This window comes from Lepus europaeus, chromosome 5 (assembly GCF_033115175.1).
Source record: "Lepus europaeus isolate LE1 chromosome 5, mLepTim1.pri, whole genome shotgun sequence".
Classification (NCBI taxonomy): Eukaryota; Metazoa; Chordata; class Mammalia; order Lagomorpha; family Leporidae; genus Lepus; species Lepus europaeus.
In genome coordinates, this window is record NC_084831.1 from 154,298,444 (window position 1) to 154,325,729 (window position 27,286).

A 27,286-nucleotide genomic window follows, 5' to 3' on the forward strand; every position below is an offset into this window, starting at 1 on the left:
TGCCCTGGGACGTGTGTGTATGTCAGGGGGTGAAGGGAATGGGCGTGGGGGTGGGTGGGACAGAAAGCAGGGCATACACCCTTGTCCTATCTCAAAGCCTCCAAACCCAACGCGACCCCATGTCCTTTGTTCCCTGGTTTGATTCTTCTGTCTCCAGTCAGTAGGTTCCCATGCCTCAAACGCTTCTCCAGGCGTGGACCATCCCAGGGAAGGTCCATACTCATGACAGGAGGTGGGGGCCATGTTCAGGGTGTGGTTACAGTAACTGATGATCCCAGTTTGTATATAGCTCTTAGCTGGCCCCTAAGCGCTTCGGAAAGGCCAGCCTTCTCCCAGTGTGTCTTTAGGACACAGCAGAGGATTTGGGGGAGGTCACGGCTTTATAGGACAGATTGCTGCTCCTTGTGGGACAGTGAGGGAGATCTCGGGGGGAATCTTAGGTGGAAGGACTGGCCTGTCAAATGGAATGAACAAAGGGTCTTGGTGTACGTGAGGGGAAACCATATCAGAAGTTTTCTCAAAGAATGGTGGAACGTTGTGACGGGCAGGTCCCAGTGGCAGTTCCTGTCCTGAGCAGGGTTTAACTTAAAGAGGAAGGCAGGACTTTTTCCTGCTCTTGGTGACCCAGGTTTCACTTGCTATAAGCAGCGGGAACCACAGTGCCATTGCTGCTTACCTAGTAACTGCACTTTGTTCTCTGGACTCTGCACCAGGACGGAGCTGACTGAGTCCAGATTGTCATAGTTGCTGCAGCCCAGAGGACCTGTCCTGGTCTCTGTGACCTAGAGAAGGAAGACACACGGCACGGATTTAGGCAGAAGCACAGACCTTCCTTTTGTCTTTCTCCTCTCCGACTGTCCAATGCAAGCCTCCAGCCCCTGTCCTTGACCCACCAAAGGAACCACAGGATGTGCCTTGCTTCACCCCAGGAGCATCAAGTCGCTCTTCTTGCCTGACTTGAATCAGAGCGTGATTTATGGCAGATGGGAACAACTGCACATAGATGGGAACCTTTCAGAGACAGCCAAGGGGAATGTGTGTCGGGGAGGGAAAAATCTGATGCAGGCAGAGGAAGCCAGAGCCCTGGAAGTCAGTCACGCCCGCTCCTCCCCAGAGGAAGGCAGGGAGACAGATGCACTTCCTCCTCGCCTCCTGGCGAGCCCAGCTGTATCCACTTGGTGTGGTGCACACAGGCTTTAGGGATCCGATCCCAGAGATGAAAAGCTCTAGAGAAATGTGAGTTATGTGTATTATTATTAGTATTAAACATTTAAGTCCCACCTCGGCACTGAGACGTCCTTAGAGAAAATCAGCCATGGGCCTACTGCATATTTTAATAAGTATATTAAATATACATAAACTCTTACAGCCATGTAATCTTCCAAAACACCACAGAGCCATTTAAAAATATTATAAAGTTGGCCCATCAGTTTCCCCTGATGTTTAAAGTATAAGATGAAAAATGGGAAACTTTAAATGCACTGAAATAATTATGTAATAAGAATGATGGGGACCCGAGGCCCTTTCTTCTCAGGATTTCCGAAGGCTTTGCCAACAATCAATCAACCAATCAAGGAGTATTTATTGAGCAGCCACCGTTCAATTCCACACAATTCATCAAACATTCATAAAGCGCCTTTCTGGAGTTTTTCAACAAAGTCTCCCCTGATACCTCTGACCTCCTCTAGCTCCAGGTACTTCTCTACATCAGGCGTGAGAGCTGCAGAGTTACGTCCTTTTCTGGGACATTGTGATTCATGTTTGGGTCCCACATACTACGTCTTCATACGGGTAAGCTCATATTTAGTTTGCTCACCATGTTGCCCAAAGCATTTAGCACAGTGCCTGGCACGTAGCAGGTACTACATCAGTATAAGAATGTATGAGTGAAGTGTTCCAGGCTTTTCAGGGTGGAGAGGTGAGCACAAAGACAAGTTATGGACTATGTCCTCCAGAGAGGCAGGTGCATGGACGACCCACTCACATTCAAATCACAGAAGTGTGTCCCAATGAGCAGGAAGGAAGGTACAGTTCTAAACAAGAGGGAATCAAGAAAAAATAGCCGTGGAGACACTGTGCAGGTTGGCCCTAAGCATAAGTAGGAAGTAGACAGGGAAGGAAAGGAAATGTGCTATGGGGAATAAAAGGGCGGTCCGTTCTATAGCACACGCACTCAAGGAGGTACACTGCGTACACTGCACGTGTCCAGCACCCTGCTGGTTATCATGGGGAATGCCAAAGTGGAAGTGACATCCTGGAAGGGATGTTCGTTTGTTTGAGCTTAAAAATGCATGAGGAAGAAGTTACTCAAGCAAGAAATGGTGTGATATTGACTATAACTACAGTGCAGAAAGAGAGGGAAGTGATCCTAGTAGTCTGCAATGGCTTTATGGAGAGGGAAAGCTATAGATTAGTCTTGAAGGATGAGTCGAGGTGGGAGGGAAGGGAGAAGGAACTGGAAAAAGAAAGATAACTCTAGATGAAGACCAAGGGACGGCATCAGACACAGGGCCCGAGAGGCTGCAAGACTCAACCTGAATAAGAATAGGAGCATGACCATGGGAGCAGGAATGATTTCTGTATAGTTTTCCAAGTTCTTTCTCCATCGAACCTTCATAGAAACTCGCAGAGAAAAACCTCATTACTGTCACTCTCCAGAGGAGGAACCTTGGGTTCAGAGAGTTCCAGTGCCCCCAACCACAGAGCCGTTGAGTCCACAATCAGAATCTTAACTTCAGAGCCCTCAAACTACAGTTCAATACTCTCTACAGTTCAACACCCTCTTGTCTCCTGAAAAAGCAGGTCAAAGGATTGCAGGAAACAAAGTGAGTAGAAACCTCTTTGGAAGAATCACTCTTAAAAACAAGTATTCTACCTCTTCACAAAATATCACTCTACCCAACATATTTTAATTGGACAAAAGAAATCATATCATCCTGAGATCAGGAGGGTAACCCTTATTTTATAGATCAGGAAACCAAGGCCCTGCTAAGATAAATGACTTATTCAAGGTCAGACAGCCACCTACAGGACTAGGATGCCCCCTACTCAGTCATTCACTTAGTTATTCATTTAGAAGTATTCAAGAAGGCTATGGGACTCAGGAATGCATACGGCACTCCCTGCCAGTGAAGAGCTTAGAGACAAACACAAATATAATTTGGGGTTCTGGCTGCTCCACATGGGCCTGCCTTCTTCCAGGTGCTGAATGATGCTTATGTGATTATTATCATGAAGAGGCAGAGAGAGAGATGGACCAATGTCATAGAGCACCCATCTGCTGGTTCACTCCCCAGATGACAACAGGGATGGGGCTGAAACCCAGGACCGGGAACTCCATCCAAGCCTCCCACATGGGTGGCAGGGATCACATTAGTATGTAGGTGGAATCAGGAGCTGGAGATGAGGCCTGCATTAGAGAAAGCTGGAATTAGGAGCCAGAGCCAGGATTCAAACCCAGGTACTGTGAGAAGGGGACAAGGCATCTTAACTGGCTTCTTAACTGCTAGGCTAAACGTCTGCCACCCAACTAATGCTACTTATTGAGCTGGTGTGTGGTTGGTTAGCTGTCAGAATGGGCTTGGAGGCACAGCCAGCCTTACTTCAAGGTCAAGTAAAAATTGCTATATAAAGAGCCATGAGGAGTCAGTGCTGTGTCCCAGTGGCATCCCATATAAGCACTGGTTCGAGTTGTGGCTGCTCCACTTCCAATCTAGCTCCCTGTGAATGCACCTGAGACAGCAACAGAAGATGGGCCCAGAGCTCGGGCCCCTGCACTGACATGAGCGACTCAGACAGAGTTCCAGGCTCCTGGCTTTGGTCTGGCTCAGTCCCAGCTGCTATGGCCATTTGGGGTGTGAACCAGATGGAAGATCTCTGGCCATATCTGAGAACTAGCCCAGTGACACCTGGGAAATCTGACTCTCTTGGAATGATATGAGCCAAATGGGAGTGGTGGGGAGATGGGAAGTGGCACTTGGGAGACTCTCACCTGTTCCTCCTTCCAGATGAGCTGGCCATAACTACATAACTTTCATTTTTAAAGAATTATTTATTTTATTTGAAAGAGTTATAGGGAGAGGAGGAGAGAGAGAGAGAGAGAGGGAGAGGTCTTCTATCAGCTGGTTTACTCCCCAGATGACCACAATGGCCAGTGCTGGGCCAGGTCGAAGCCAGCAGCCAAGAACTTTTTCCAGGTCTCCTACATAGGTGGCATGGGCCCAAACACTTAGGCCATCTTCCACGGCTTTTCCCAGGCCATTGGGAGAGCTGGATCAGAAATGGAGCAGCTGGGACACGAACTGGTGCCCATATGGGATGCCAGCATTGCAGGTGGTGGCTTTATCCACTAAGCCACATACTAGACTAGTAGGCTTTTCAGTCTACTGAATTGGCTGCTTGGTCCAGGTAGGGAGGTGCTAATACACCTACTGTGTGTAACAAACCAACTGTGTCAGATGTGAACCAGGGAGAAACAGGTCAGACTAAGGCCACAATGATTGTTTCGCTTTCCTGTCCCTCATCCCCACCCCATCCTTGCTGCCATCAATCCAGTTCCTTTCTTATCAGCAGCACCTTCTTGCTCAGTACCCTGGAGCCAGGTTTCTTGCTATTTCCTGACCTTTACTCAATGATTTCCAAAGGTCACCTCCACAAGAAGACATCGCTTCAATAAACCATTGAGAGGCTGGGGCTGTGGTATAGCAGGTAAAGCCGCCACCTGCAGTACCGGCATCCCATATGGGTGCTGGTTCATGTCCGGGCTGCTCCACTTTTGATCCAGCTCTCTGCTATGGACTGGGAAAGCAGTAGAAGATGACTCAGGTCCTTGGGCCCCTGCACCCACGTGGAAGACCTGGAGGAAGCTCCTGGCTCCTGGTTTCGGATCGGCACAGCTCCAGCGTTGTGGCCATCTGGGGAGTGACCCAGTGGATGGAAGACCTCTTTCTCTCTCCCTGCCTCTGCCTCTCTCTAACTCTGCCTTTCAAATAAATCTTAAAAAAAAAAAAAAGAAAAAAGAACGAGAGAGTATGGGGAAGAGACCAAGACCACAGTCCTCACACTCATTTCCTGAGGGAGGCCATGATCCAAAGCCAGGTGTCCCTGAAGGAGGACAGCGCCCTCGGCTTCACCACGTCCCAGAGCCGGGATGGTGCCCTCGGCTTCACCACGTCCCAGAGTTGGGATGGCGCCCTCGGCTTCACCACGTCTGAGTCAGGGCTTCTTTCCTCACTGCACTGCTGGGAGACCATCACTCTTCTCCCCAGGGAGGTAAGGAGGTGGGAAGGGAGGTGGGAGCTGGACACCATCCTCTTGAAGAGACTGCCCGGCAGGCACGGATGTCCAAGACGTTCCCCCCTCCCCAGAGCAATGAAAGCCCCGGAGTCTCTGGGGGATTGGCTTAGCGAGTCCTGCACCTCTCTTTGTAGAAGAGGCTGGCAGCTGCAGCACATTACAAAGGGGGCCTGTGCAGGTAACGGAGAGTGCAGCTCGCTCAGGCGCACACGTTCAAAGAGTGCCTCGGATACGCTCTCAGAAAGGGAAAATAATTGTGCGCTAATTGGTCTGTTGACAGAGCCCATCCTGCCTTCAGAAAGCCCTGATGGAGCGCAGGTTCACCAGCACGTCTACTTTTCCATAAACACCAGATTGTGCAAACCCTCTGTTCAGGAAGCCTGCTCTCCTCCCTTGCCCTTCCTTCCGGGCTGTTCTTGGTCTACGTGGGGAGGGGAGGGGAAGGACACGTCCAGCGCTAAGAACAGAGTAAACTGGCCTTTAACGATGAGGGGTAGGGCCAGACTGGGCGAGCTCGGCTGCTGCGAGGAATGTGCATAAGTTGTTTTCCAGGAGGCTTTGTGAGAAACGTCCATTCTTCAGCATTTTATCTATTTATTGTATTTCAAAGGCAGAGAGACAGAGACACACAGAGACAGACAGAAAGACAATACTCAAACAGAAATCTCCAGTCTACTGCGTTTGCTCCTCAAATGCCCAAAACAGTGGGGGGCCAGACCCGGCTGAGACTGAGATCTGTGTCTCCCACATACTTGAGCCATCAGCTGCTGCCTCCCAGGTGTGCACTGGTGGGAAGTTGAAATCAGGAGCAGAGGGAACCCAGCCACTCAGACGTGGAGGGCAGGAGTCCCAGGTGGCACTTTAACAACTGTACCCAGTGCTCCAAGATGCCAGCCAGCCAGGGGTCTGGCGGACGTTTTGTGTGAGCTCTGTTCAGGCAGCTCAGAAGCATCTCAGACCCTCTCCCCTTGTCTGTCCCCAGTCTTTGAGTAAAGAAGGGGTGGGCTCCATTTCATCCTATGTGGCCCTTCTCCCGTCCAGGCAGTTACAGGCAGGACAGACACGTCTCCAGCCCTTTGCAGCTTGTGGGTTGCTGTTCATGTGGACCATATCATTTGGTGTCACTCCAACTCTATGATAGAATTCAGTGATATTCATGGGACTCATCAGCAGGTAGAACAGGAGTGCACTGACCAATCAGGAGAGTGGCCAGCCTTAGTGTGCAGGCAGTGTTTGGAGGACTCTTGAGAGGCAACTGCCCTGTGGTTATTAAAGCAAGGTCTAGGGGGTCTCAAAGAAGGGAGAGAGATGGTGAGGGGGGACATAGGGGCTGGGGTGAGGACTCTTTACCAGCTATATGGCAATGCTTTAGTATTTTAAAAACTGCTGTGGTGCATTAGTTGAATGCAGGCTCTTGGCACAGGTGAGTCAAATAGTTGGTAACTCACATTATGGGGAGAAATGGAATTCAATAACTTCTGAAGGTCATCGAAATAGTAAGCACTGAGGCTGAAACCCAATCCCAAGTCTTTGCACTTGAATAAGTTTGTTTCCCTCTGCACTGTGTCCCCTGCCTTCACTTCTCAACCATTTGATTGTCTCACCACCCTCCAGACTCTGTGAAGAGCTACATCTGTGTGTGCATGATGTAGAGCCCCTTCTGCTCCAAGACCTCCTGATGTAGAGTCCCTACTGCTCCAAGACCTGTTGTGGTGAGTGTGGGGTGTGGAGACAAGCGTGCAAACAGCTGCAAAATAATGTGACATCTAGAATAGAGGCACGTGCTGCTCACGGTAAACCTACAAGGAAGGCCATGTCCAGTGAGATCTCAAAGGAATGTCTCAGATAACAAACAAGAGGGAGAAAGGTACATCTTTCTTAGCAAAGATGTTCTTACAAAAGGCTAAAAAATAAGAATGTGCTTGCTCTGGGAAACAAGGAAGAGATATGCTAAAGGACTTTTCTTTCACCAAGGCACAGACCAATCCCTCAGACCATCCACTGCCATCCAGGGTGATGCCTGTGCTGGAGGCAGCTCACTGCTGCCAAGCCAGGCTCAGTGGAAGGAGGTAGATGCAGGTGCTGCAGTTAGCTAGTGAGGGTGTGCTGCAGGGCACCTTCAGGCCCTTGCCTCTTGCTATGCTATCTGTAAGTATCATGTGCTTTAGAGCAAAGAGGTGGTCTGCAGGTTCACCCCACCAAGTCAGCAGAGCTGTGAGGTGGGTATCACCATGTTCCCTTGCTCCTCTGTCTAGCAGTGCATCCTTGGTCAGGCCACACTGTATGTCTAGACCTCACTAAGTTATGTGAAATGACTCGGAAGAGTAGAAGTGGGAGAAAACACAAGACTAGCCTTGTTTACTCGTGGTTTTCTGATTTATATCTCATGGGGAGAATGCATTGTACTCCAGACAGAGAAAACCTCAGTTCAGTCAGCCCAGAGCAGGCTGAATATTCATCTTACATTGAATAAGTGCCTGGAGGAGTTCCAGAAAGAGGCCTGTCAGGATGGTAGCACCTCCTTGGAGGAGCTGAGGGTTGGTTCTGGTTCTGGTTCTGGAAAATATGTCCACAGGCACTGCAATAGCTGCCTGCCCACCTTCCCTCTCCACCACCATAGATGTGCTTACCAAGTGCGGCCAGTAAGTCATGGTTAAGACGACTTTTGTTGGACTAAGGTTGGACTCTGAGCTGGTTCTAATTTTCTAATTCTCCAGACAATTAGACAATTGAGAACTGTGATACTGAGAGAAAGCATCTAAAGGGTGACTATAGATACTTAAATGTTTCCGATAGTGAATAATTATCAAGCACCTGCTAGGTGCTAGGAACCGAGGATCCAACAATGAAAAGGAAGCGCCTCATGGTAGCACTGGCCAAAAAGGAAAATATAATTTTCAGTAACCAGCACCATCAGCTCTACCACAAGGCAAAGCTACAAGCGTGCTAAAGCCATTGGGGCACAGAAAAGTCTAGAAGAAACAGAAACAACTCTGACAAGAGATGTAGGAAGATGAAGCAGATGGAGATGAAAAAAGCAGAGACATGTTCCAATAAGAAATACAAGAAGTAAATTTGAAGTATGACCATGCTTTTATAAGCCCCATGTGCCTGGATTGGCTGTAATGTCCTGTGCTTGGAGATCTGTGCTGTTCTTCACCAGAGTCCTCTTACTAAACCATCCTTATATTCAAGCTTCCTTGAATAGATTTCCGTGTCAACTTGCATGCACACTGAGTAGAGAGCCTAACCCAAGTGGAAAAATGACATGTCCGGTGACTTCATTCATTCATTCATTCAACAATGTATTGTCTACTCCCTACCCATAATGTTGCAAGCCCTGTAGTCTTCTTGGAATCAAAGTTAACAAGACCCAGTCTTTCCCATAAGGACCTCATGGTCTGATATAGAGGTCATCATGCTAGCTAGAAATTACAGTTCCAATGGGTAAGCCCTACAAAAGGAGCTTATGCTTGAAACACTGAAGAGGGTCACTGACCTCCCCTGGAGTCAGGAAAGGCTTCACAAAAGAATTGCTTTTCTAGGCTGAGCAAAGAAAGGTGAGAAGAGTCACTCAGGTGAACAGACAAGCACTGCACTACATCAGGGAGTAAGTGCCCAGGCAGTGAGGCATGAAGACATGACATATTTGAATGAACACTGGCATTTAGGTAGGCTGGGTTACATGATATGAATGGAGGTTAAAGGGTAGAGGGAAGACAATGAGAATAAAGAAGATCGAAAGGGTAAAAAGACCATTGAGAGAAGAAACAGGATAGCACCAGGGATAGAAGGTCAATGATTTTACAGTTTGGCTAAGGGGAATTAGTTCATTTCATGCACCAATGGTGCTAAGGCTATGCCGTCTGTACATTTCCTATAAACCTCATAGACATTCTTCCATGTTTAAATTGTCCCAATTGATCAACAATGTTTTAAAACATTTATTAATTTACTTTATTGAAAGGCAGGGGAAAGATCATTCACATGTTGGTTCACTCCCTAAATGGCCCGAAGAGTGGGATGTGGGCCAGGCTGACACCAGGAGCCAGGAACTCCATCCTTCTCTTTGACATGGGTGCAGGGACTCAAGTACTTGAGCCATTATCCACTATTTCCCATGTGCATTAGCAGGGACCTGGATTGGAAATGGAGTAACCAGGATTCAAATCGCACTCTGATATGAGATGAGAGGTTCTAAGTGGCAGCTTAATATGCTGCACCACATCACCTGACCCATTGTTCAACAATTTTAGGATGAGTAAACAGGTTCAGAGAAGTTTGGCACTTTGTTCAAAACCCAAACATGAGCAGTGGTGGAACTCAGATCTTAGGCTAGAGTGCACATTTCTTTCCATTGCATCACACTCTCACCCTGGCTAGGGAACAGTGGCTCAGGCTCTGTCCTGGTACAGTCTGGAATCACTGAAAGTAGGAGATGCTATGGTGATGATTCTCACACATGGTAGAGGTACAGAGGTAAATCAAGAAGAGCTGAAAGTGGACATAGGAAGACTAATTCAAAGCATGGTCAAAGAAGATCAGGTAAGAGTTGATGGGGTTCTCGAAAAGGGAATGACAGTGGGCCTGGAGAGCAGGCAAAGGCAGGCTGAAGACACACGCAAGGGACTGACAGCAACACTTGATCAAGGAAACTAATGAGGCAACGAGATAAATAAGGCCATTAGGAGATGACACGGAGTGCAAAGTTGGTCAGGTCCATGGAGAGGAAGGCATATTAAAGAGATATCTGCATTGCTGATCCAATGCCTACCTTCTATTTCCTGGGAAGACCAAGTCTTCTAAAACTTTGACACAACCCACTACAGGAATGAAACAGTATAGGGGTTTCCAGGGAGTTCTTCTTGGCAAAACACAGTTCCTAGTTCCTTTGTCTCATTTCACACTCCTAAAATACTCCCAAATGTACCTTACACTCATGTTAATGGGAAGCCATCCACCTACAGCTCTCAGAATTATGCCACAACTTGTACTTCTGCTAATCTGATGCCTTCTCTTGAGTTAACTTCCATTGTGCTCTCTAGACCTCATGATCAGCCCTCAGCAAAATCTACAGTCTCAACTTCTTTTTCTTTTTTTTTTTTTTTGACAGGCAGAGTGGACAGTGAGAGAGAGAGAGACAGAGAGAAAGGTCTTCCTTTTGCCGTTGGTTCACCCTCCAATGGCCGCCGCGGTAGCGCGCTGCGGCCGGCGCACCACGCTGATCCGATGGCAGGAGCCAGGTACTTCTCCTGGTCTCCCATGGGGTGCAGGGCCCAAGGACTTGGGCCATCCTCCACTGCACTCCCTGGCCACAGCAGAGAGCTGGCCTGGAAGAGGGGCAACTGGGACAGGATCGGTGCCCCGACCGGGACTAGAACCCGGTGTGCCGGCGCTGCAAGGCGGAGGATTAGCCTAGTGAGCCGCAGCGCCGGCCAATCTCCTACAGTCTCAACTTCTCAAGAGTCCATTTTGTTTTCTTTGTGTAACCACAACCTAGCAGACCTTGAATGGTTTTTCTTGCAGCTTTCTTTAGTAGTAGCTAGCTTCTTTTTCATACCTCGCTCCTGGAAGTGAGGTGGGTCCTCCACTGTGATATCCTCAATACTGTTCCTCCTTCCTCTTTAACTATCAGGCTGTAACACTCACAAGCTTTCCTTATTACAGTTTATTTCTTTTGTTATTCCTCCTCCATCCCTGAGGATTTTCAGTATTAAATATACCATCATTCTTCTGACCACTAGGCCTGAATCATTCCTATTCTCTCAGTTTTCACAGAGATGATCCTTTAACATCCTGACCTGTCAGTTTCTTGGCCTTCTCACCTCATTCCTTGTGTTGCCTCTTCCCTTTATGTCTAACCCAGTCTTAGCCATCCACACCCATGGCCACACCAATGAATCTGATTTTATTGGTAACAGAATTCCCTCTGTAATCACAGCATTAAGAACTACACACTCACATTTCCTCTATTCTCTTCCAATGAGCAATCATCAGATCTACGTCCACTTCTAATCTTTGGACATGAACAACTTTTCACTTTCTTTCATCCCTTAATGGCTTCTTTCCTCTCCTTGCCTGACTCAGATTCCTTGTTTCATCACTCCAATCATCACTTCTTTGTATGTGATCTCCATTCCCTGGCCCCTTTATTTTTCATCTAGCGCACACACACACACACAGACACACACACATTGTAAAGTCTACTATCTATCCCATGCCTGTCAGCACATGAACTAATGACTGTAGTGGATAAAACTCATAACAGCCCTGCCTGATCTCATTATTTTTCTGACCACATGTCTCAAGCAGGCCCTCAATATCACCCAGAAGTCCATACATTTATCTAGTAACTTGATATTCCTATTGCGTACTCATTGAGAAGACCATTTAATTCATTCTTTTCTCAACAATTCCTACTCTTTCCTTTTAGCCAAGGACTTTGCTTCTTGTTTCAACAAGAAATATAATCACTCAGAAGAGAAGTGCACCTTCTCACCACCACATCTGCTGTACTACTGCCTCTGTCTACGTGTGCTCTCCACTGCCTCCTGTCACAAAGGAGGAAGTGCTCATTCCCCTACGTAAGACCAACACTTCCACTTGAGCATGGATTTTTGCACACTCAGTGATTTTTCTTCTGCAATTATCTCCTGGCTCCTCTGCATCATCACTGCTCCCTCTGTGCTAAATTATTTCAATCAACATACCAATAATCTGGAGTAATCCTCATCTCAAGAAGAGAAGTTTAACCTCTCCTGGCCCTAAATCACTCTCCATTATCACTCATGTTGTCTTTACAGTAAAAGCATTGTTATGATTCATAGCTGGTTCCCCAGTTTGCCGTCTCGCTTCTTGTCACCGAAACCACACTTCTCTATGTTGGCAATTATCCCCAAGTCACCAAATCAAAGGTCACTTGTCAAGCTTCACCCTGGGGACAGCTCAACAGCACTTAACGCAGCTGCCTTTTTTCTTCTTTTGTGAAACAATTCATTCACATGCCTGTGTGATACCATTTTTGTTTTCTTTATAGCTCTCGACTTTGTCTGTCTTCTTGATTGGCTCCTTCTCCTCTTCCCCATTTCTGAATATTGGGGTACTTCAGAACCCAACACTATGACCTCTTTACTTATTACAATCACTCATTGAGTGATCTATCTCATTCTATCATTTCCCATAGTCTTAAATACTAACTTGACATGTGTATATGTGTATGTATCTATCTCTATTACCTTTCTCTTGAAATCCTGATGTATTTATTAGGTATCTGTCCTTGGATGTCCAATAGAAATGTCAAATCCCCTATGTCCAAAACCAAAGTCAATTTATTTTTCTCAGATCTGCATCTCCTCCCAGTGTCAGCCTTCTCAGTAAATTAAATCACCGTTCATTGGGTTGCTCTGCCCAAACACCTTGCAGTTAATCTTGATTTCCATCTCCCAAGCCACTAACTAATCTTGTAGCCTCTACTGTTGAAACACATCCTGAACCTGCCAACTTCTCACGACCTGCACTCCATCAGTTCTGTCCAAGCTGCCATGTCATCTCACTTGGACCGCTGCAACACCTGCCACCCTGCCTCTAGCATCCTCCTTTCTTCTGCCCTCATCAGCAATGTCTGCAACCTCCTCTCTCCCTCCATCCCTTTCTTGACTCCACACTAGCCACACTAGCTACACTAGCCACACTAGCCACACTGGCCACACTAGCCACACTAGCCACACTAGCTACACTAGCCACACTAGCCACACTGGCCACACTAGCCACACTAGCCACACTAGCTACACTAGCCACACTAGCCACACTAGCCACACTAGCTACACTAGCTACACTAGCTACACTAGCTACATGCACCATTCACTAAGAAGTACAAGCGTCTTACTCTGTCCAGAACATTCTCTCTCAATATGCCCCTATGGCTTACTCCCTCACTTCATTCGGGTCCCTGTGTAATGACATTCCTTCAGACAGGTCTTCCCTAAAGTCCACATTCCCGTCTTACTATTAATCACCACCTGACGGTATGTATTATTTAATTACGTCTCTGCTATTAGAATTCAAATTTCTTCAAGGGACCTTATGTGTTTTCTTCACTCTTGTATTCTCAAGACCTGGAACTGTGCCTAACACAACACAGGTGCTCCATCAACATTTATCAAATGAACTAATAGGTGAACAAAATTTCCTTGTGGATGGCAGCATATATGACAAGTTTGATGTATATACATTCTCTTAACTTCATACTTCCTATGCAAAACACCAAAGAGCATTCTCATGCATTTTCCCTAGTCTTCCCTAATATAGGAACTTCCCTAGAAACCTGTTCAACGTAAGTAGAGATGACGTGATGAAGGTTACAGTTATTAAAGTCACAAAAACTATCGATCGTGTTCGTACATACATGGCATCCTTTCTGTTAAAGTTCTTTGTGGTTCTCCATCGCATTTTGACTTCCATTAAACTTTCTTATCATGCCGTGTGATCTGGCCCTGACGCCTCTTGGATCTCCTCTGCACCTCCCTGCTCTCACAGAGCTCTCATTCCCAACAAGGCAATGAGCCGGTTCCTTCTTTTCTCTTGGCCTGGACACTCTTCCCTCCACTCTACACAAACCTTATGTCTTATCATTCAGACCTTTCTCTCAATATAACTCCCAAAGTGCTTTCCCTTACTAACTTAGCTAATTTCCTTTGTCCCAGGAAACAGGATCTTATGACTCTATCTTTTCTTTATACCACGAACTAAAATGACTTTTTGTTTTTTTGTTTTGTTTTTTGACTTATTTTCATCACTAGAATGCAACCTCTAGGTGAGCAGGGAGTTTGTTGGCCTTTACAACAACCCCTTGGTTGGGGCCTGCTTCAGGGTACAGGCTCCAGGGGCGTTTTCTGTAAAAGGAATGACCCGACCATGTCTGACAAACGCCTGTGACTCCATTATAAAGCTTTCTTCAGCTCTTGAATCCATCAGGCCTGGCTGACCCGGAGCTGGTTGAATTTCTGGCCTGCCCCTACCCCCAGACCTCTTAGGCCGTTACCTTGATGGCCCCTGTGGCTATCTGGATATGGTGCAGCCGTCGCAGGGTGCTCTCTCTGTCGATGAAGTAGGACGCTGCCAGCTGGTGCAGGGTCTCCAAGGACACAGCCGAACTGTTCCCACTGCCCCCCGCTACAGCGGCTCCTCCTGCTGTCTCTGTCTTTCTGCTCAGTTTCCGCTTGTCCACAAAGATGGTCAGAGACTCCTCTCCTATAGCAAATGACATGGTTCATTGGTGAGGCCTTTGACTCCTGAGATCAGCGGCCAGGGCAGACAGAGCTAAGAGGAAGCTCCCACTGCCCCCTCCCCCAACCCCCTACCCTCTATAGAGGAATCTTCTCAGACGTGCCCCTGGGTACCAGGCCTCTCTGCCCGAGAGGCCCTCCTTCTCTTCGTTCTGTAAGTCCCCCGAAGTCACGCCCCGCCATCTCCCCCCATCCCACCACTGCCGCCCAGCTTGTCCATACAACACCCTCCATTGATCTCTGTCTCAGGCAATCTACCTCCACTGGGGACACACAGTTCTCTCTCACAAGTTGCTTATGAGAAGTTTCCACCGCGCTATCTCCTCCCTAAGAATTGGCAAAAGCCTGAACCCTGGCTCTCCCTCCCCACCTACCACATGGTGACAGCTGGCCTGAACTCGCGGAGTTCAACTTCTTTTTTTCAATAGTAAGCTAAATGATGGAATAAATCTTGCTGTCTCCTTTCCATGGACAGTGACACTCTGCTCCTTCAGAGCTTGTGATTCGGCCCTGGGCCCCAGAGACACAAGGCAACATCTTCACCCCTAATCACTGGAATTGTGGCTGGTAGCCATTCTTTAGAGAGAGCAGACAGGGTCAAGACTCAATGGTCACCTACTTTGTCTATGGGTCTGACAAGCGTAGCCACAGCAAATATTAGGAAGTGGAGAATCATCGGGGGTTTGATGGCTTGGTCGAAAGAAAACTGGCAGTGCCCCCTGCTGGCAAGTGCTTAGCAGGACCCTGTCTGTCCCTCTTTCTTACCCCACACCCCTCTCTGGGAGGATGCTCATAAGCAAATAGAAATATTCTGGGAGAATTTAGATGTCTGGAGATCACACTGGTTTCAAAAACACTAGAAAGAAACGCTTTCTCAGGAAGCAATAGTTCAGGAAGAACAAAAGACCCAGGGAGACTGTCGGAGCTGTAGGCACAGGTTCTTAGAGCAATTTTCAATGATCTGGCAACCAGTTAGCTTAGGATCCGGATGCTGCTTACCTCCAAGGGTGGCAGAAAGCAAGAAATGAGTGCCGTACTTTTTGATCAGGTTTTCAGTGACCTGCTGCAGGCTGGGTCTCCTGCCCAGGAGGCGAATGTTCCGGATAAACTCTGGGGCTAGAGGCAGTGGCAAACTGAAGAAATCCTTCCTTTCCAGGGCCAGGTTGTTCACCTTCCAGCGGGCAAACTCCCTGGAGGAAAAACCAAGAGACAGGGGAAAGCTCATTGTATTGCAGATGGGCTGCATGGAACCTGTAGTGGTTAGAGCTCTTCTTCCACTTCTGCCCCCTCAACTCCTCCCGCCCCACCCAGGGTGGGCACCAGGAGCCCTGTCACCTGCCCTGTCACTCTCGGGCTGCAGGAAAGCCCTATCTCAGCTGGCCTGCACCACCCTACTTGTTTCATTGAGAGTGGTTGATCAGCTCTTCTCATGAAGGTGGCCATGGCTATTGCATGGAATAGTAGGAAGAACAGATTCTGGAATGTGTTTGCAAGGGTGATATCATCCCAACTCTCGCCACGGGCGATTCACCTCTCCCATTACGGCCTCCGTTACCCACCGGTCAAGTCACCAAGTTTACTCTAGAACAGTTCTCAAACTTGTTTTAGTCTCCGATTCCCTTCATAAGCTTAAAAATGACTGCATCCCCTATAGTTGTTTATGAGGTTTGTATCTATTGATATTCATCACCTTAGGAATTACAACTGGGAAAACAATGTATTTAGGATAACAATCATAAACCCATTATATATAACATTACTAACAAATTTTTGTGACAATAATTATATATGTTGTCAAACAAAAAAGCTTAGTAAGGGTAGCACTGCTTTGAGTTTTTGCAAATCACTAAAATGTTTGGCTTAGTAGAAAAGACTTGCTTTCTCATAGTCACTCCTGCTTTCAATCTGTTGTCTTAATTGTAATTTTTCTCTTAGGGCTTCAGATTTCATACTGTTATTTTCCCAATAAATTAGATTTTTGTATTCTGTTACTTTAAAATATAGTGTTCTATATCATACTTTAAATGAATCTTTTACCCTGCATGATTTTGTAACATCATGCGTTGACCATCTGGAAAATATTGGATCACTGAGCTATGCAGCTTTTCCACATTTTGACATTTTTCATTATAGAATAGCAAAATATCACATTAGTTAATATCACCACCAATCTCATCGGAAAAGTCTTTAAAAATATTAGGAAGCTCTCAAGATCATGATGATGAATACACATTTTCCAAAGTTCTAATTTTTGTTTGAAAGCTTACACTTTATCATAAGTAACAAACCCTATCAGTTGTTTTCATTATAGAGGTTGTCTTCTTCTTTTTTTTTTTTTTTTTTGAGAAAATGTCTGCCGAACACTCAGGTTTGAGTAACCATAACTCATTTGTTGGTGGTGCGTTCAAGAAAAATGGAGCTCCATGGGAAAAGTAGGTAGTCCAGCTTGCAAGTCTGACACAAAGATATTTTTCTTTGAGATAATCAAGGTATTCTGGGGCCTCAGATGTGCATTCTGTATACTTTTCAATTAATAAAACAATATTTAAAAGGCACGTACTCAAGCTCAAGATGGCATAAAATTAAGATGTGGTATTGCCTTCATGACAGTCTCGGGTGAGACTAGAATGTGTAGTGTGTGTGTGGCTAGGGCAAGTGACCAGTACGTGACGACAGCTGTCATTTGGTGTGACTGCGTTTCTTCAAACTTCGATGCCAGCAGTTTTATTCAGCACTGCTATTGCCCCTTCAGAGCAAGTGTCCACAGGGCCACTCTTCAAGGGACAAAGAGAACTCACATTTTGATAAAGTTCCTCTCTAGTCCCATCCAAGATTTTCATGTTCAGGCTTTGACCTTCACTGAAATGTTTGCAATTTAAAGAGCACAGATTTCCAAGGGGAATATTTTTGCTGGAGTGAAACTGAAAGAGTCCTATTCATTAGTAAGAAAAGAGTTTTCCATTGTCTCCCACATTATTCTGGTAAGGACCAGCTCCACTGTCTGGAAACCAGCAAAATGTCAAGTCCTTACAACACCCGCACCCATTCCCAACCCTGCTCATCATGCCCTTGGCCTACCCTTCCCCCAAATCCATGGGATACAAATGATGGGGCTGCAGAAAAATAAAATCATTAAAAATAAATAAATGAAAATCCACGCCCAAGTTGAGGCTGTAGAATCCTCCCCGTCAGGTTCCAGACTAAGAGAGGAGGAACTTGCACCAAACAGTTCTAAGGAAAACAGGTGACTGATAATTCCTGGCTCCAACAAAATCTTTAAAAATCTTCGCTGTGTGGCTTTATTGATCTAAGTAGGCAAGTTTGTGATAATACATCACCAGTTGTTTCTATTGTGCAGGGAATGCTAAACTTTAAAGTACAGCGTATTTGTCAAAGGCATTTTCTATCCCAAATCCTGCTACAGGGTAAAGAACGTTTCATTTCTAATTGGCTGGATTGGAATTATGATCCTCTGCTTGGCTAGTTGACGTTACACTTATGAATCTTAAATTCAGTTTTCTAAAACAAAACCCTCAAAGTCATCAAACCTCAATCCTTTGGGTTAGGCCATACCTAGTCTCCATTAACTAATATTTTTTATCATATTCTTTCACTAGATTTCGGGGTGGGGGGCATTCTTCCATTTTTTCCAAAATTTCTTACAATGCTCAGAAATCTTCATTGAAGGGGAAGGCCACCTTCCCTTACAGAGGGACCTCATGTTAATCAAATCTAATAAATAAAATCCATCACCACGTGGCTTGGCCTGCTCAGCTCCTTTGCTGAGGACCTCAAACCTGAATCCTCTGAGACACATTCTCTGTCCGATCCAAAACACCCTTCTTCCCTCTCTGCTCCCAGGCTTGCTCCATGAACTTATCAAACCTGATCGACTCTATATTTTATTTCCTTTCCCATTAAAAGGTAAAATCTACGAGGGCGGAATTTTTTTTTCCATCTTAGTAAACTCTATCTCCAGCAACAGAATAAAATAAATGTCTCACAGTAGAACAACAGCAGAGTTGCTTTATATTTTGTGGAGTGATTGAATGAGAGATTCTCCAAGTCACTTACTTTGTTACAGCTCTTCTAATCCTTTAGCTACCTGCAAATTATCGACAACTGGATAAGCTATGGGATGAGAATACATGGCAGCAACACCAATGTGTAAGTGATCTTAAATGGAGTAAACATTCTAAACGTGAACACACGCCAACGGAGAAATCGGATTTGACTTATAAAATGAAACACGCACGATTTTGTGCATTTAAAAAATATAAACATATAAAAATATAAATACATTTTAAAAATATAAATAAATAAAAATATAAACATGGCATGTTCTTTTGCTATGATACACTGACTCTGGGCCATCTTATGCTATCTTCAGGGAACATGGACAACTTCCAGTGACTTTCCACCATCCACACTCCAAAGTTCAGTGAGTGAAAAATCTCCCAGTCACAAACTCTACGCCAAATCTTAAAGACCAGCATCTCCATTCCTCCATGCTGGATCTGAGAAAAACTGCTGCCCACTCATAGTGTAAAAGAATCCCCAAAGAAGTTCAGTCCTGCAGCTCTGAACTTGGACTTGTCTTCATTTTCCAATGCCTCAATCGTATTTCATTCAAACCAATAAATAGTTCTGAGTATATTTTACTTCAGTGAGGAAATCAAAGCTCAGAAAGTGAAGTAATTTGCCTGCTGTTGCATAGCTCCCAGGAGGAAAAGCTGGCCTGTTAGAACTGGCAAGAACATTTGAGTAGCAGTTGCCAATTTTTTTTCACATTCTTCTATTCCTTAAAAATTTTCTTTGCGTGAAGCACTGATGTTAATGAATGAGGCTGTGGAGATGAGAAGGGACCCGTGCAAGTAGTCCTGTGACCACACACTTTGCTCAAATGCCCCAAAGGCTGAGGGAATCGATATACAACCAGGCGTGTAATCCATTTGTGGCATATGCCGGTGCAGGCATGCACACTGCTCCAGAAAATCTACCCCAACGCTCTCATGTTATCATAAAATCATGATGCAGAGAAGAAAGTGTTTTTTCTAAAACAACATAAGAACAAAAAGCTAGCACCCTTGACTTCTCCCTCTGCTATAACAGCAGCTAGGATGATGGTGACAACAACAGCAACTGAGATCTAGAGGCATTAAATTACCTTGTATGAAGCCACATAATTAGTAACGGGCAGAGTTAAGCTTAACACCCAGTACCTATGGTTGAGGTCAGTACCACACTGCTGTTTCTACAATGTGTTCCTTCTTGTAGATAAGTGTACTTTGGTGTAGTCTAATTCTTTAATAAAAAAGAAAACACACACACATGGCAGGGAGGGAGAGAGGGAGAGGGAGAGAATGAATGAATGAATCCCACACTTGATGGTTCACTCCTCAAATGCCAGCAACAACCAGACCTGGGCCGTGCCAAAATCAAGAGTCAGGAACTCAATCCTGGTCTCCCATGTGGATGGCAGGGAGCCAAGTATGTACGCCAGTACACTGTCTCCCAGGGTACGCATTAGCAGGAAGTTGGAATGGGAAGCAGACCAAGGACTAGAACCCAGGCACTCTGATAAAGGATGTAGGCATTCAAAGAGGTGTCTTAACTGTCATGTCAAATGCCTGCCCCTAATTCTTTTGAAACATTTACTACTATTTTTTTAAAAAAAGTTTCATTATCTAGAACACACTAGTCCTTTAATTATCCACACACACACACAAAAAAACAAATTTATTGAATATCCAAAGCACAGTGTGGCATTTACACCATGGCAGAAGCTTCTTGGGGTGTGTGTGTGTGTGTGTGTGTGATGGTTTCAATAAGCCTATCTGCAGGAGGAGACCCTGAGACCCAGAAACAAGCCAGACCAGATGCAATGCAATGTGGGAAAACCAGAGATAAAAGCATGGATCCAGCTCCCATGGCTGCTCAAGAAATCACAACACTAGATAACAAATGGCCCAGAAAAATGAGGGGCACTGTCTTAGGAAGCTTTCTATGAGCAAATAAAAAAAACAAACACGGCTAGCATTTAATGAGTTGTTACTATGTGTCAGGCATTCCAAACACCTTGCAAGGATTAGCCAATATTCAATATATCCCTAAAAGGGGGATTTTACAATCATCTTCATTTCATGGATGATTAAACTGAGGTGCAAATAAGTTAATGCGCCCAGTAAGTAACAACCAGCAGATGGCAGAGTTAGGATTGAAACACAGGCTGGCTCCCAGAGACAGCATTCCCCACTAGGCTACACTGTCAAATACAAAAGAATCAGTGATACTGTGAGTGAGAGAGAGAGACAGAGACAGAGAAATCGAGAGAGACAGAGCAAGACACAGCGTTGGATTGCAGGAAGAATGTGTAAGGATCAGGACTACAGCTCATCCGAGAACTTCATGGGAGAAAGGACCCACACAGAAGAGGGCACGTGAGGGCTACGATTACCAACAACAAATCCAGAAGCAAAGCCTGCTCCCCTGGTTGGTCGCAGTGGGTGTCAACCCAGCATCAGCTCAAGGTCCAGCCACTGAGGCTCCTGGAGATTTTCTCTCCTCTGCTGAACTCCTTCCCTGCCCTTTAGGGGCCTTTCATTGAATCAAAATAATGGGGAAACATCTGCGAATGGAGTTTGAGCCAGAAAGTGGTAAAAACGTGCTCGCAGAACTTATTAACCTGGTTCTTTCCAGCATCTGAAAACCTCAGAAGGCAACACTGGAAGGCAGCCTGAGCTATTCAAAGAATAAACGTTAATTTCCGATTTTTCATTTAGCCATTTTCCCAGTAATAAAATAATCAAGGCTCTTTTTTTCCCTAGGAAAAGGATGTTTTCTATATATCAATTATATTAACACACTGCTTCAATTAAGCCATCATCTTTGTTTCAATTAAGACACCAAGTAAATCTCCATTTCAATTTAGCCATTTCTCCTAAAATCTTCTCCCACTGAGTTTGTTACACAGTAAACGGTCTGAAGAAGCAAATATCTGGAACAAGACTGCAGCTCCCATGGAAAGTGCACTTACAACAGCGGCAGCCGCTGTAGAAAGGGCTCAGGGCGGAGCCAAGGAGCTCCATTCGGACTTCACGGGGCCAGCTGAGGGTTCACCTGGCATTCCAAGCAGGTGCTTTTTGTAGATTATCCTACATTTCAGCCAAAGGGTAACTGTGCCATAAAATATTTAATAACAGTGAAAACAGAGTGTAAGGAAGAGAAAAATCCAGATTCGCGAGTGCACACACACACACACTCACACACACACAGAAGGGATCACACAGAAATTGTCCTCACCATCTTTGTCCCAAACTGCTCAGCACGCGTGCTCCCCACTGCCAGTCGGTCATGCTTCTGGGTGTTTGAGTTCTGGGGTTTTCCCAGAACCCTAGGAGTCTTGCAACAGGAGGGCTGAGCCCCAGCACAGCCACTCCTTAGGCAGCCAGGGGCTTCCGCGGGGCGCTGGGTGTCCAGTGAGTACTAAATGGCTACAAGGTGTTCCTCATTGAAACACTAAATAAAACCTGGTGTCTCCAATTATAGCTACTGACTCTTTCATGTCCATCCATGCTTCGCACTGTTTCTCTGCCTTCCACAAGGTCAACGAGAAGTCTGCCAGCAAGGATCCCCCTGCAGGGGCGCAGGGCTCCTGAGGGTGAATGCCTTGGAAAGAGCACAGCTGGGGTCTTCGGGGCCAGGTGTTGTTCCAGCAGCTGCACACGGCAGCACTGTTTTTCAGGCTCAACTGTGGCCATTGATCTGCCCCCCACGAAGAGTCATTACCTGCGAAGCCTCCCTCCCCACGAAGCCTTACAGGAGAGAGTATTAAAAAAAGCTTGTGGAAAATAGAATTAAAAGATACACTTATTTCTGTGCCAACAAGCTTGAAAGTCATGCATATGAGGCAGGTGGTATTCAAAAAGTTCATGGAAAATACGAATCATGAAAAAACCGTGTGTGGATTTCAAATGTCTTTGCACATTAGAATGTATTAAGAATAAACTTACTATATAATTCCATTTTTCCATGAACTGTTTGAACTACCTTTGTGTGTGTGTGTGTTTAGAAACAAAACTAGAGGCAGGCAGGCAGTATAGCAGTGAAGCCACAACTTGGCATGCCTGCATCCCATAGCACAGTGCCTGGTTCAAGCCCTGGCTGCTCTGCTACGGATCCAGCTTCCTAATAATGCATCTTGGGAGGCAGCACATGGTGGTGTGATGCCCTGGGTCCCTGCCACTCCTGTGGAAACCCAGACTGACTTCCCAGCTCCTGGCTTCAGCCTGGCCTAGCCCTGGCCGTTGCAAGTATATGGGGGAAGTGAACCAGCAGTTAGAAGGTCTCTGTTTGCCTTTCAAACAAAAAATGAAAATAAATAAATTTTAAAAATAAAACTATACCTCCGTGAGTCTGAATCTAACAGTAATGAATACTGCAGCCTGTAATATCAGTGATTGTGTGCAGAGGTCTCTTGCGAGTAGGGAGATTATTCTATTACGGGTTCTCTAATAGATCTTTTATCTTCCTCTGCGGGGAGATAAAGTAATGTTCAGGCGTATTTCCAAGGCCACCAGTATGGTTACACGGGGGCTGTTTGTAAAGTCACTCTCAATGCTTCCTTAGCATGCAGCTGTCCCCACCCCCTTGCACGTGGCATCCCTGCACCACCCTAGCCCTGCGTCAGTGTGTTCCTGTGCGCTGCCAGATACTTGTTAGACTCCAGGCTGTGTTTACTGGGGACGGAACCAGGGCTTCCCAGCCAAGCCAAGCAATCATCACCTGCTCACTCAGGCGGCAGGGGTTTCTCGGAACAGAATCTGGGCCAGCCGGAGGGGCTGGGGAGAAGTCCTAAGGCAGCCACGGAGCCCAGGGTGCCCAGCGTCAAGCCCCACTTTGAAAGCAGGGACAGAACCAGAGGCTGTGCAGTAAGGAATATTGCTCCTTTCTGTGTTTCTTAGCCCTCCTGCTCCATTCCTGATAATGTGCTTTCTAGGGCCCACTCCCTCCAACTTTTAGTACCCAAAGTGTCTACAAGGGCTGAGCTCTCATTTTCCCAACAGCTGTTCTGGTAAGGAGCATACTTGTAGGAAAAAAGATGGCCAGTTTTTCTTGAAAAATAAAGGAAGGCACAGGATCGGCTATTGAATATTTGGGAACGTTGGGGCAAAAATGGATGGATTGGCCCTCAACCAAGTTTTCTTGTCGTTTTTCCTGTGCCTTCACTTTGTCAAACTGTCAATCAATGACCCAAGGCAAAATGTCTCACATACCAACAAATCTTGGAAAAAACTGCAAATGCCTTTGTCCTCTACGCCCACCTTTGGCTCGGCGGGCTGTGTTCCCCAGCTAGCTCAGGACTTGCTGACTGGACACTGGAGACGCAATAGGCACGGCACAGAACTGCGCCGCGTATTTCCCTAGAGAGCTCCAGACACAAAGAAGCTTGCCTTTCCTTCTGCCAACATTCCTCACATCCAGAGCCACTGCTTCCTTCACAGAACCCAGTCCACCAAGTGAACACATGACCATTTGTTCTTTTTTGTAGGACTCCCATTTTTCACCCTCAACAGGAGTACATGCACATTGAGCGATGCCGGTTATTTACCTCTGCGGCTCAGCTGAGACATTTTAGAAGCTCAGGGCTATATCCTGCTCTGGCCCCTGCACAGAAGGCAGTATTTCTAGACACATCACATCACCAGGAGATTTCTATCTCAACAACAGATTACTATAATATACTTGGCTATTAGAGCCTCTACTGCTAAAATGAATAAGACATGATTAATCTGAGCTGTAAAAAGAAATGATAATAAAAACCATAATCTCTTATATTGGCGTAGTGCTTTCCTTTAGTTTTTTTTTTTTTTTTAAATTGCACTCAATTTCCACACCAGTTCAAGAGATACAGTTAAACAACTTATAACCTTCTACTGATTGATAATGGAAGAGAGGATTGATTGGTGGTGGAATTTGACTAGAATCAAGATCAGGCTACCGGGAGCCGGTGCCGTGGCTCACTTGGTTAATCCTCCGCCTTGTGGCGCCAGCATCCCATATGGGCGCCGGGTTCTAGTCTCTGTTGCTCCTCTTCCAGTCCAGCTCTCTGCTGTGGACCAGGAGGGCAGTGGAGGATGGTCCAAGTGTTTGGGCCCCTGCACCCACATGGGAGACCAGGAGGAAGCACCTGGCTCCTGGCTTCAGATCGGCGCAGCACCGGCCATGGCGGCCATTTGGGGGGTGAACCAATGGAAGGAAGACCTTTCTCTCTGTCTCTCTCTAGCTAACGCTGTCTGTCAAATAAAAAAAAAAAAAGTAGAGCTAAGTTCCATTTCACTAAAAAAAAAAAAAAAATCAGGCTACCTGTGATGTTCTGCCTTTGTCTATGACCCGTGCTCAGAGTTCGCTGTCCACCTGTGCCTTATTTCCCAAGTAATTCTTTTGCTTTGTTCATCACCGTGGCCAGGAGAAATCCCCAGGCAGGAAGGATTTCAACCTGAGACCTTTGGTTAAATGATATCTTGGTCCCTGAAACTCTTGGAGGCACAAGAGCAGAACTGAGGCCAGCCCGCCCCTGATGTCCTGGGGCCCCCACCCTTCCTGCCGTCTGCAAGAACTCAGGAAGCCTGGCTTGGAGGTAATTGAGCAGCCTGCTGTGTTCTCAAACAACGGCCCCGTAAACAATGATTGGCCAATTTCATTCTAATCTTCCCAATTTTACTCTAATTAAAATCAAGCTGCAGCTTTCAAACAGTTTAATTAAGGCTGATTGGGAGAAATGTGGAGGGGAGAGTCGAGCTTAAAGGAAGAGGAGACCACTGCTTGGTGAGCCTCACACTGACCTCGAGGGCTAGGGGTCTTGGAAACACTAGCAATGGTGTGTTTGTGGAAACAAGAAATATGAAATGCAAGAAAATTTGGAAATTCACGCATAGTTTTATATTACATGCAGTTTCCATGAACCTTTTGAAAACCCCTCTTAAGCACAGAAATACAAAATTTTTGCACCAAAATAAATGTATGTCTTAATTTCATTTTCCATGAATTTGTTGGAGAACCATTATACAACAGATACATTGGAAGATGAGCCAGTGAATCTTTGAGACCAAGAGGAACTGAAAAAGGAACTGAGGTTGAGTTTTTTTCCAGGTACAGAAACCCCAGCTCTGGCCTGACCACCCAGTCTGCTTCCCCAAAACTCATCTGCTCAACTCTAGAGAAAACAGCTTTCCTCACCACTATTTACCTCCCCTTGTGCTTGTCTTAGCTAAGAACCCACACCATGGCTCTCCCCATCAAGTGTGTCCATAGGGAGCAGGCCTTTGGCCTATCTGTCAAGACCCCAGACCACACCGGGAGATTCCTGGGTTCAGTTCTTAGCTCTGGCTCCTGACTCCAGTTTCCCGTTACAACAGAGCGTGGGAAAGAGCCATGACAACTCCAGTAATCGGGTTCCTGCCACCTACATGGGACACCTGGATTGAGTTGCTGGTTCCTAGCTTTGGCTCGGGCCTAACCCTAGATAGTGAAGGAATTTGGGGGGTGAGCCAGCAGATGGGGGCTTTCTGACCCTTTCTTTCTCTCATATAAATAAAAGAGAATTTTTTAAATGTCTTCATGGGCTTCCCATTATCTACTCGACTTCAAGAAAACTCCCACAGACTAACAGCTCCTTCACCGTTATTCTAAACGTCTATTGTTGCAATGAGAGTCATTCTGGTATTTGGATGCATTTGTTTTTATATGGGACACTCTTCTTTGGACCAAATATTTTTAGTTCCTTCAAGATCCCTAAGCCCTCCAGTTCAACTTTCTCTGCTGGTAATTAGCTTGTCAGCTTATTTCTTTTTAAAGATGGCAACCAGAATTGAACACAATCCGGCTGATGGGTTCTGAGCCACTGAGAGGACAGTGGGATGCAAGGCCTGAATACATCATTATCATCATCACGACTATTATCATAGTTGCAGTTTCCACTGAGCCCTGTGTTTCCAGGAACACGACTGGATGCCTTGCCTATTTTTAAATCATCGCTGCAATCTCACAAATGTCAGCATGGCAGAGTGAATCATCGACGCTGCCAGTATTAGAATGGCCTTGGCCGTGTGACTTTGCAGCACCATTCACTTACATGGATGGAGCTTCTTCCCCAACCCCGTGGATAGTGGGTGTGGTGATGTGACTTTGCTTTGGACAAAGGAATGAGGGCAGAAGGGGCAGTGTGCCAATCCGGGTTAAGATCTCAAGAAGCATTGCATCTCTGTCCTCTCTGACAACCACTTCCTTCCCCTGGTACTGCAGTCGCTACCCTTTCAGCCTGGACCCTGGAATAAACACCATTAGAAGAAGACCTAGCGGCCTTCTTGTGGACCTGTGGCCTGAGCAAAGCTAACCCAGCCAACCTACAGATGCATAAATAACTTATGACTTTAAGCCACTGAATTGGGGGATAGGTATATGCATGATAATGGTAATAGTTAAAGGATACACACCACAGCTTTATTCCTATTTTATAGTTGAACCAGCTGAGGCTTAGATAATTTAAGTATCACATTCAAGGACACATAGCTAACTAAGAGGTGAAGATTGTCTATGCACTTTCTGCCACACTTATTTCCTTATTAATGCACAAGAATGTTGCATTCTTTTTAAAATTAAAAAGTGAAGACTTTCGTGGATAACAATAATCCTTTAGATTATTATTA

The 27,286-nt window shown here is 45.9% G+C and overlaps 1 protein-coding gene across 1 annotated transcript in view; it reads right to left on the reverse strand.

Annotated features, from left to right (window-relative positions):
- The window catches only part of BRINP2 (BMP/retinoic acid inducible neural specific 2), a 62,333-nt gene that overhangs the window by 12,574 nt on the left and 22,473 nt on the right, over positions 1–27,286 (reverse strand). Inside the window, exons 2-4 of the mRNA XM_062193836.1 lie at positions 15,579–15,769; positions 14,336–14,544; positions 677–782 (exon numbers count right to left, since the gene is read on the reverse strand). Coding sequence (XP_062049820.1) covers positions 677–782; positions 14,336–14,544; positions 15,579–15,769 — 506 coding nt within the window. The remainder of the gene's footprint in view (positions 1–676; positions 783–14,335; positions 14,545–15,578; positions 15,770–27,286) is intronic.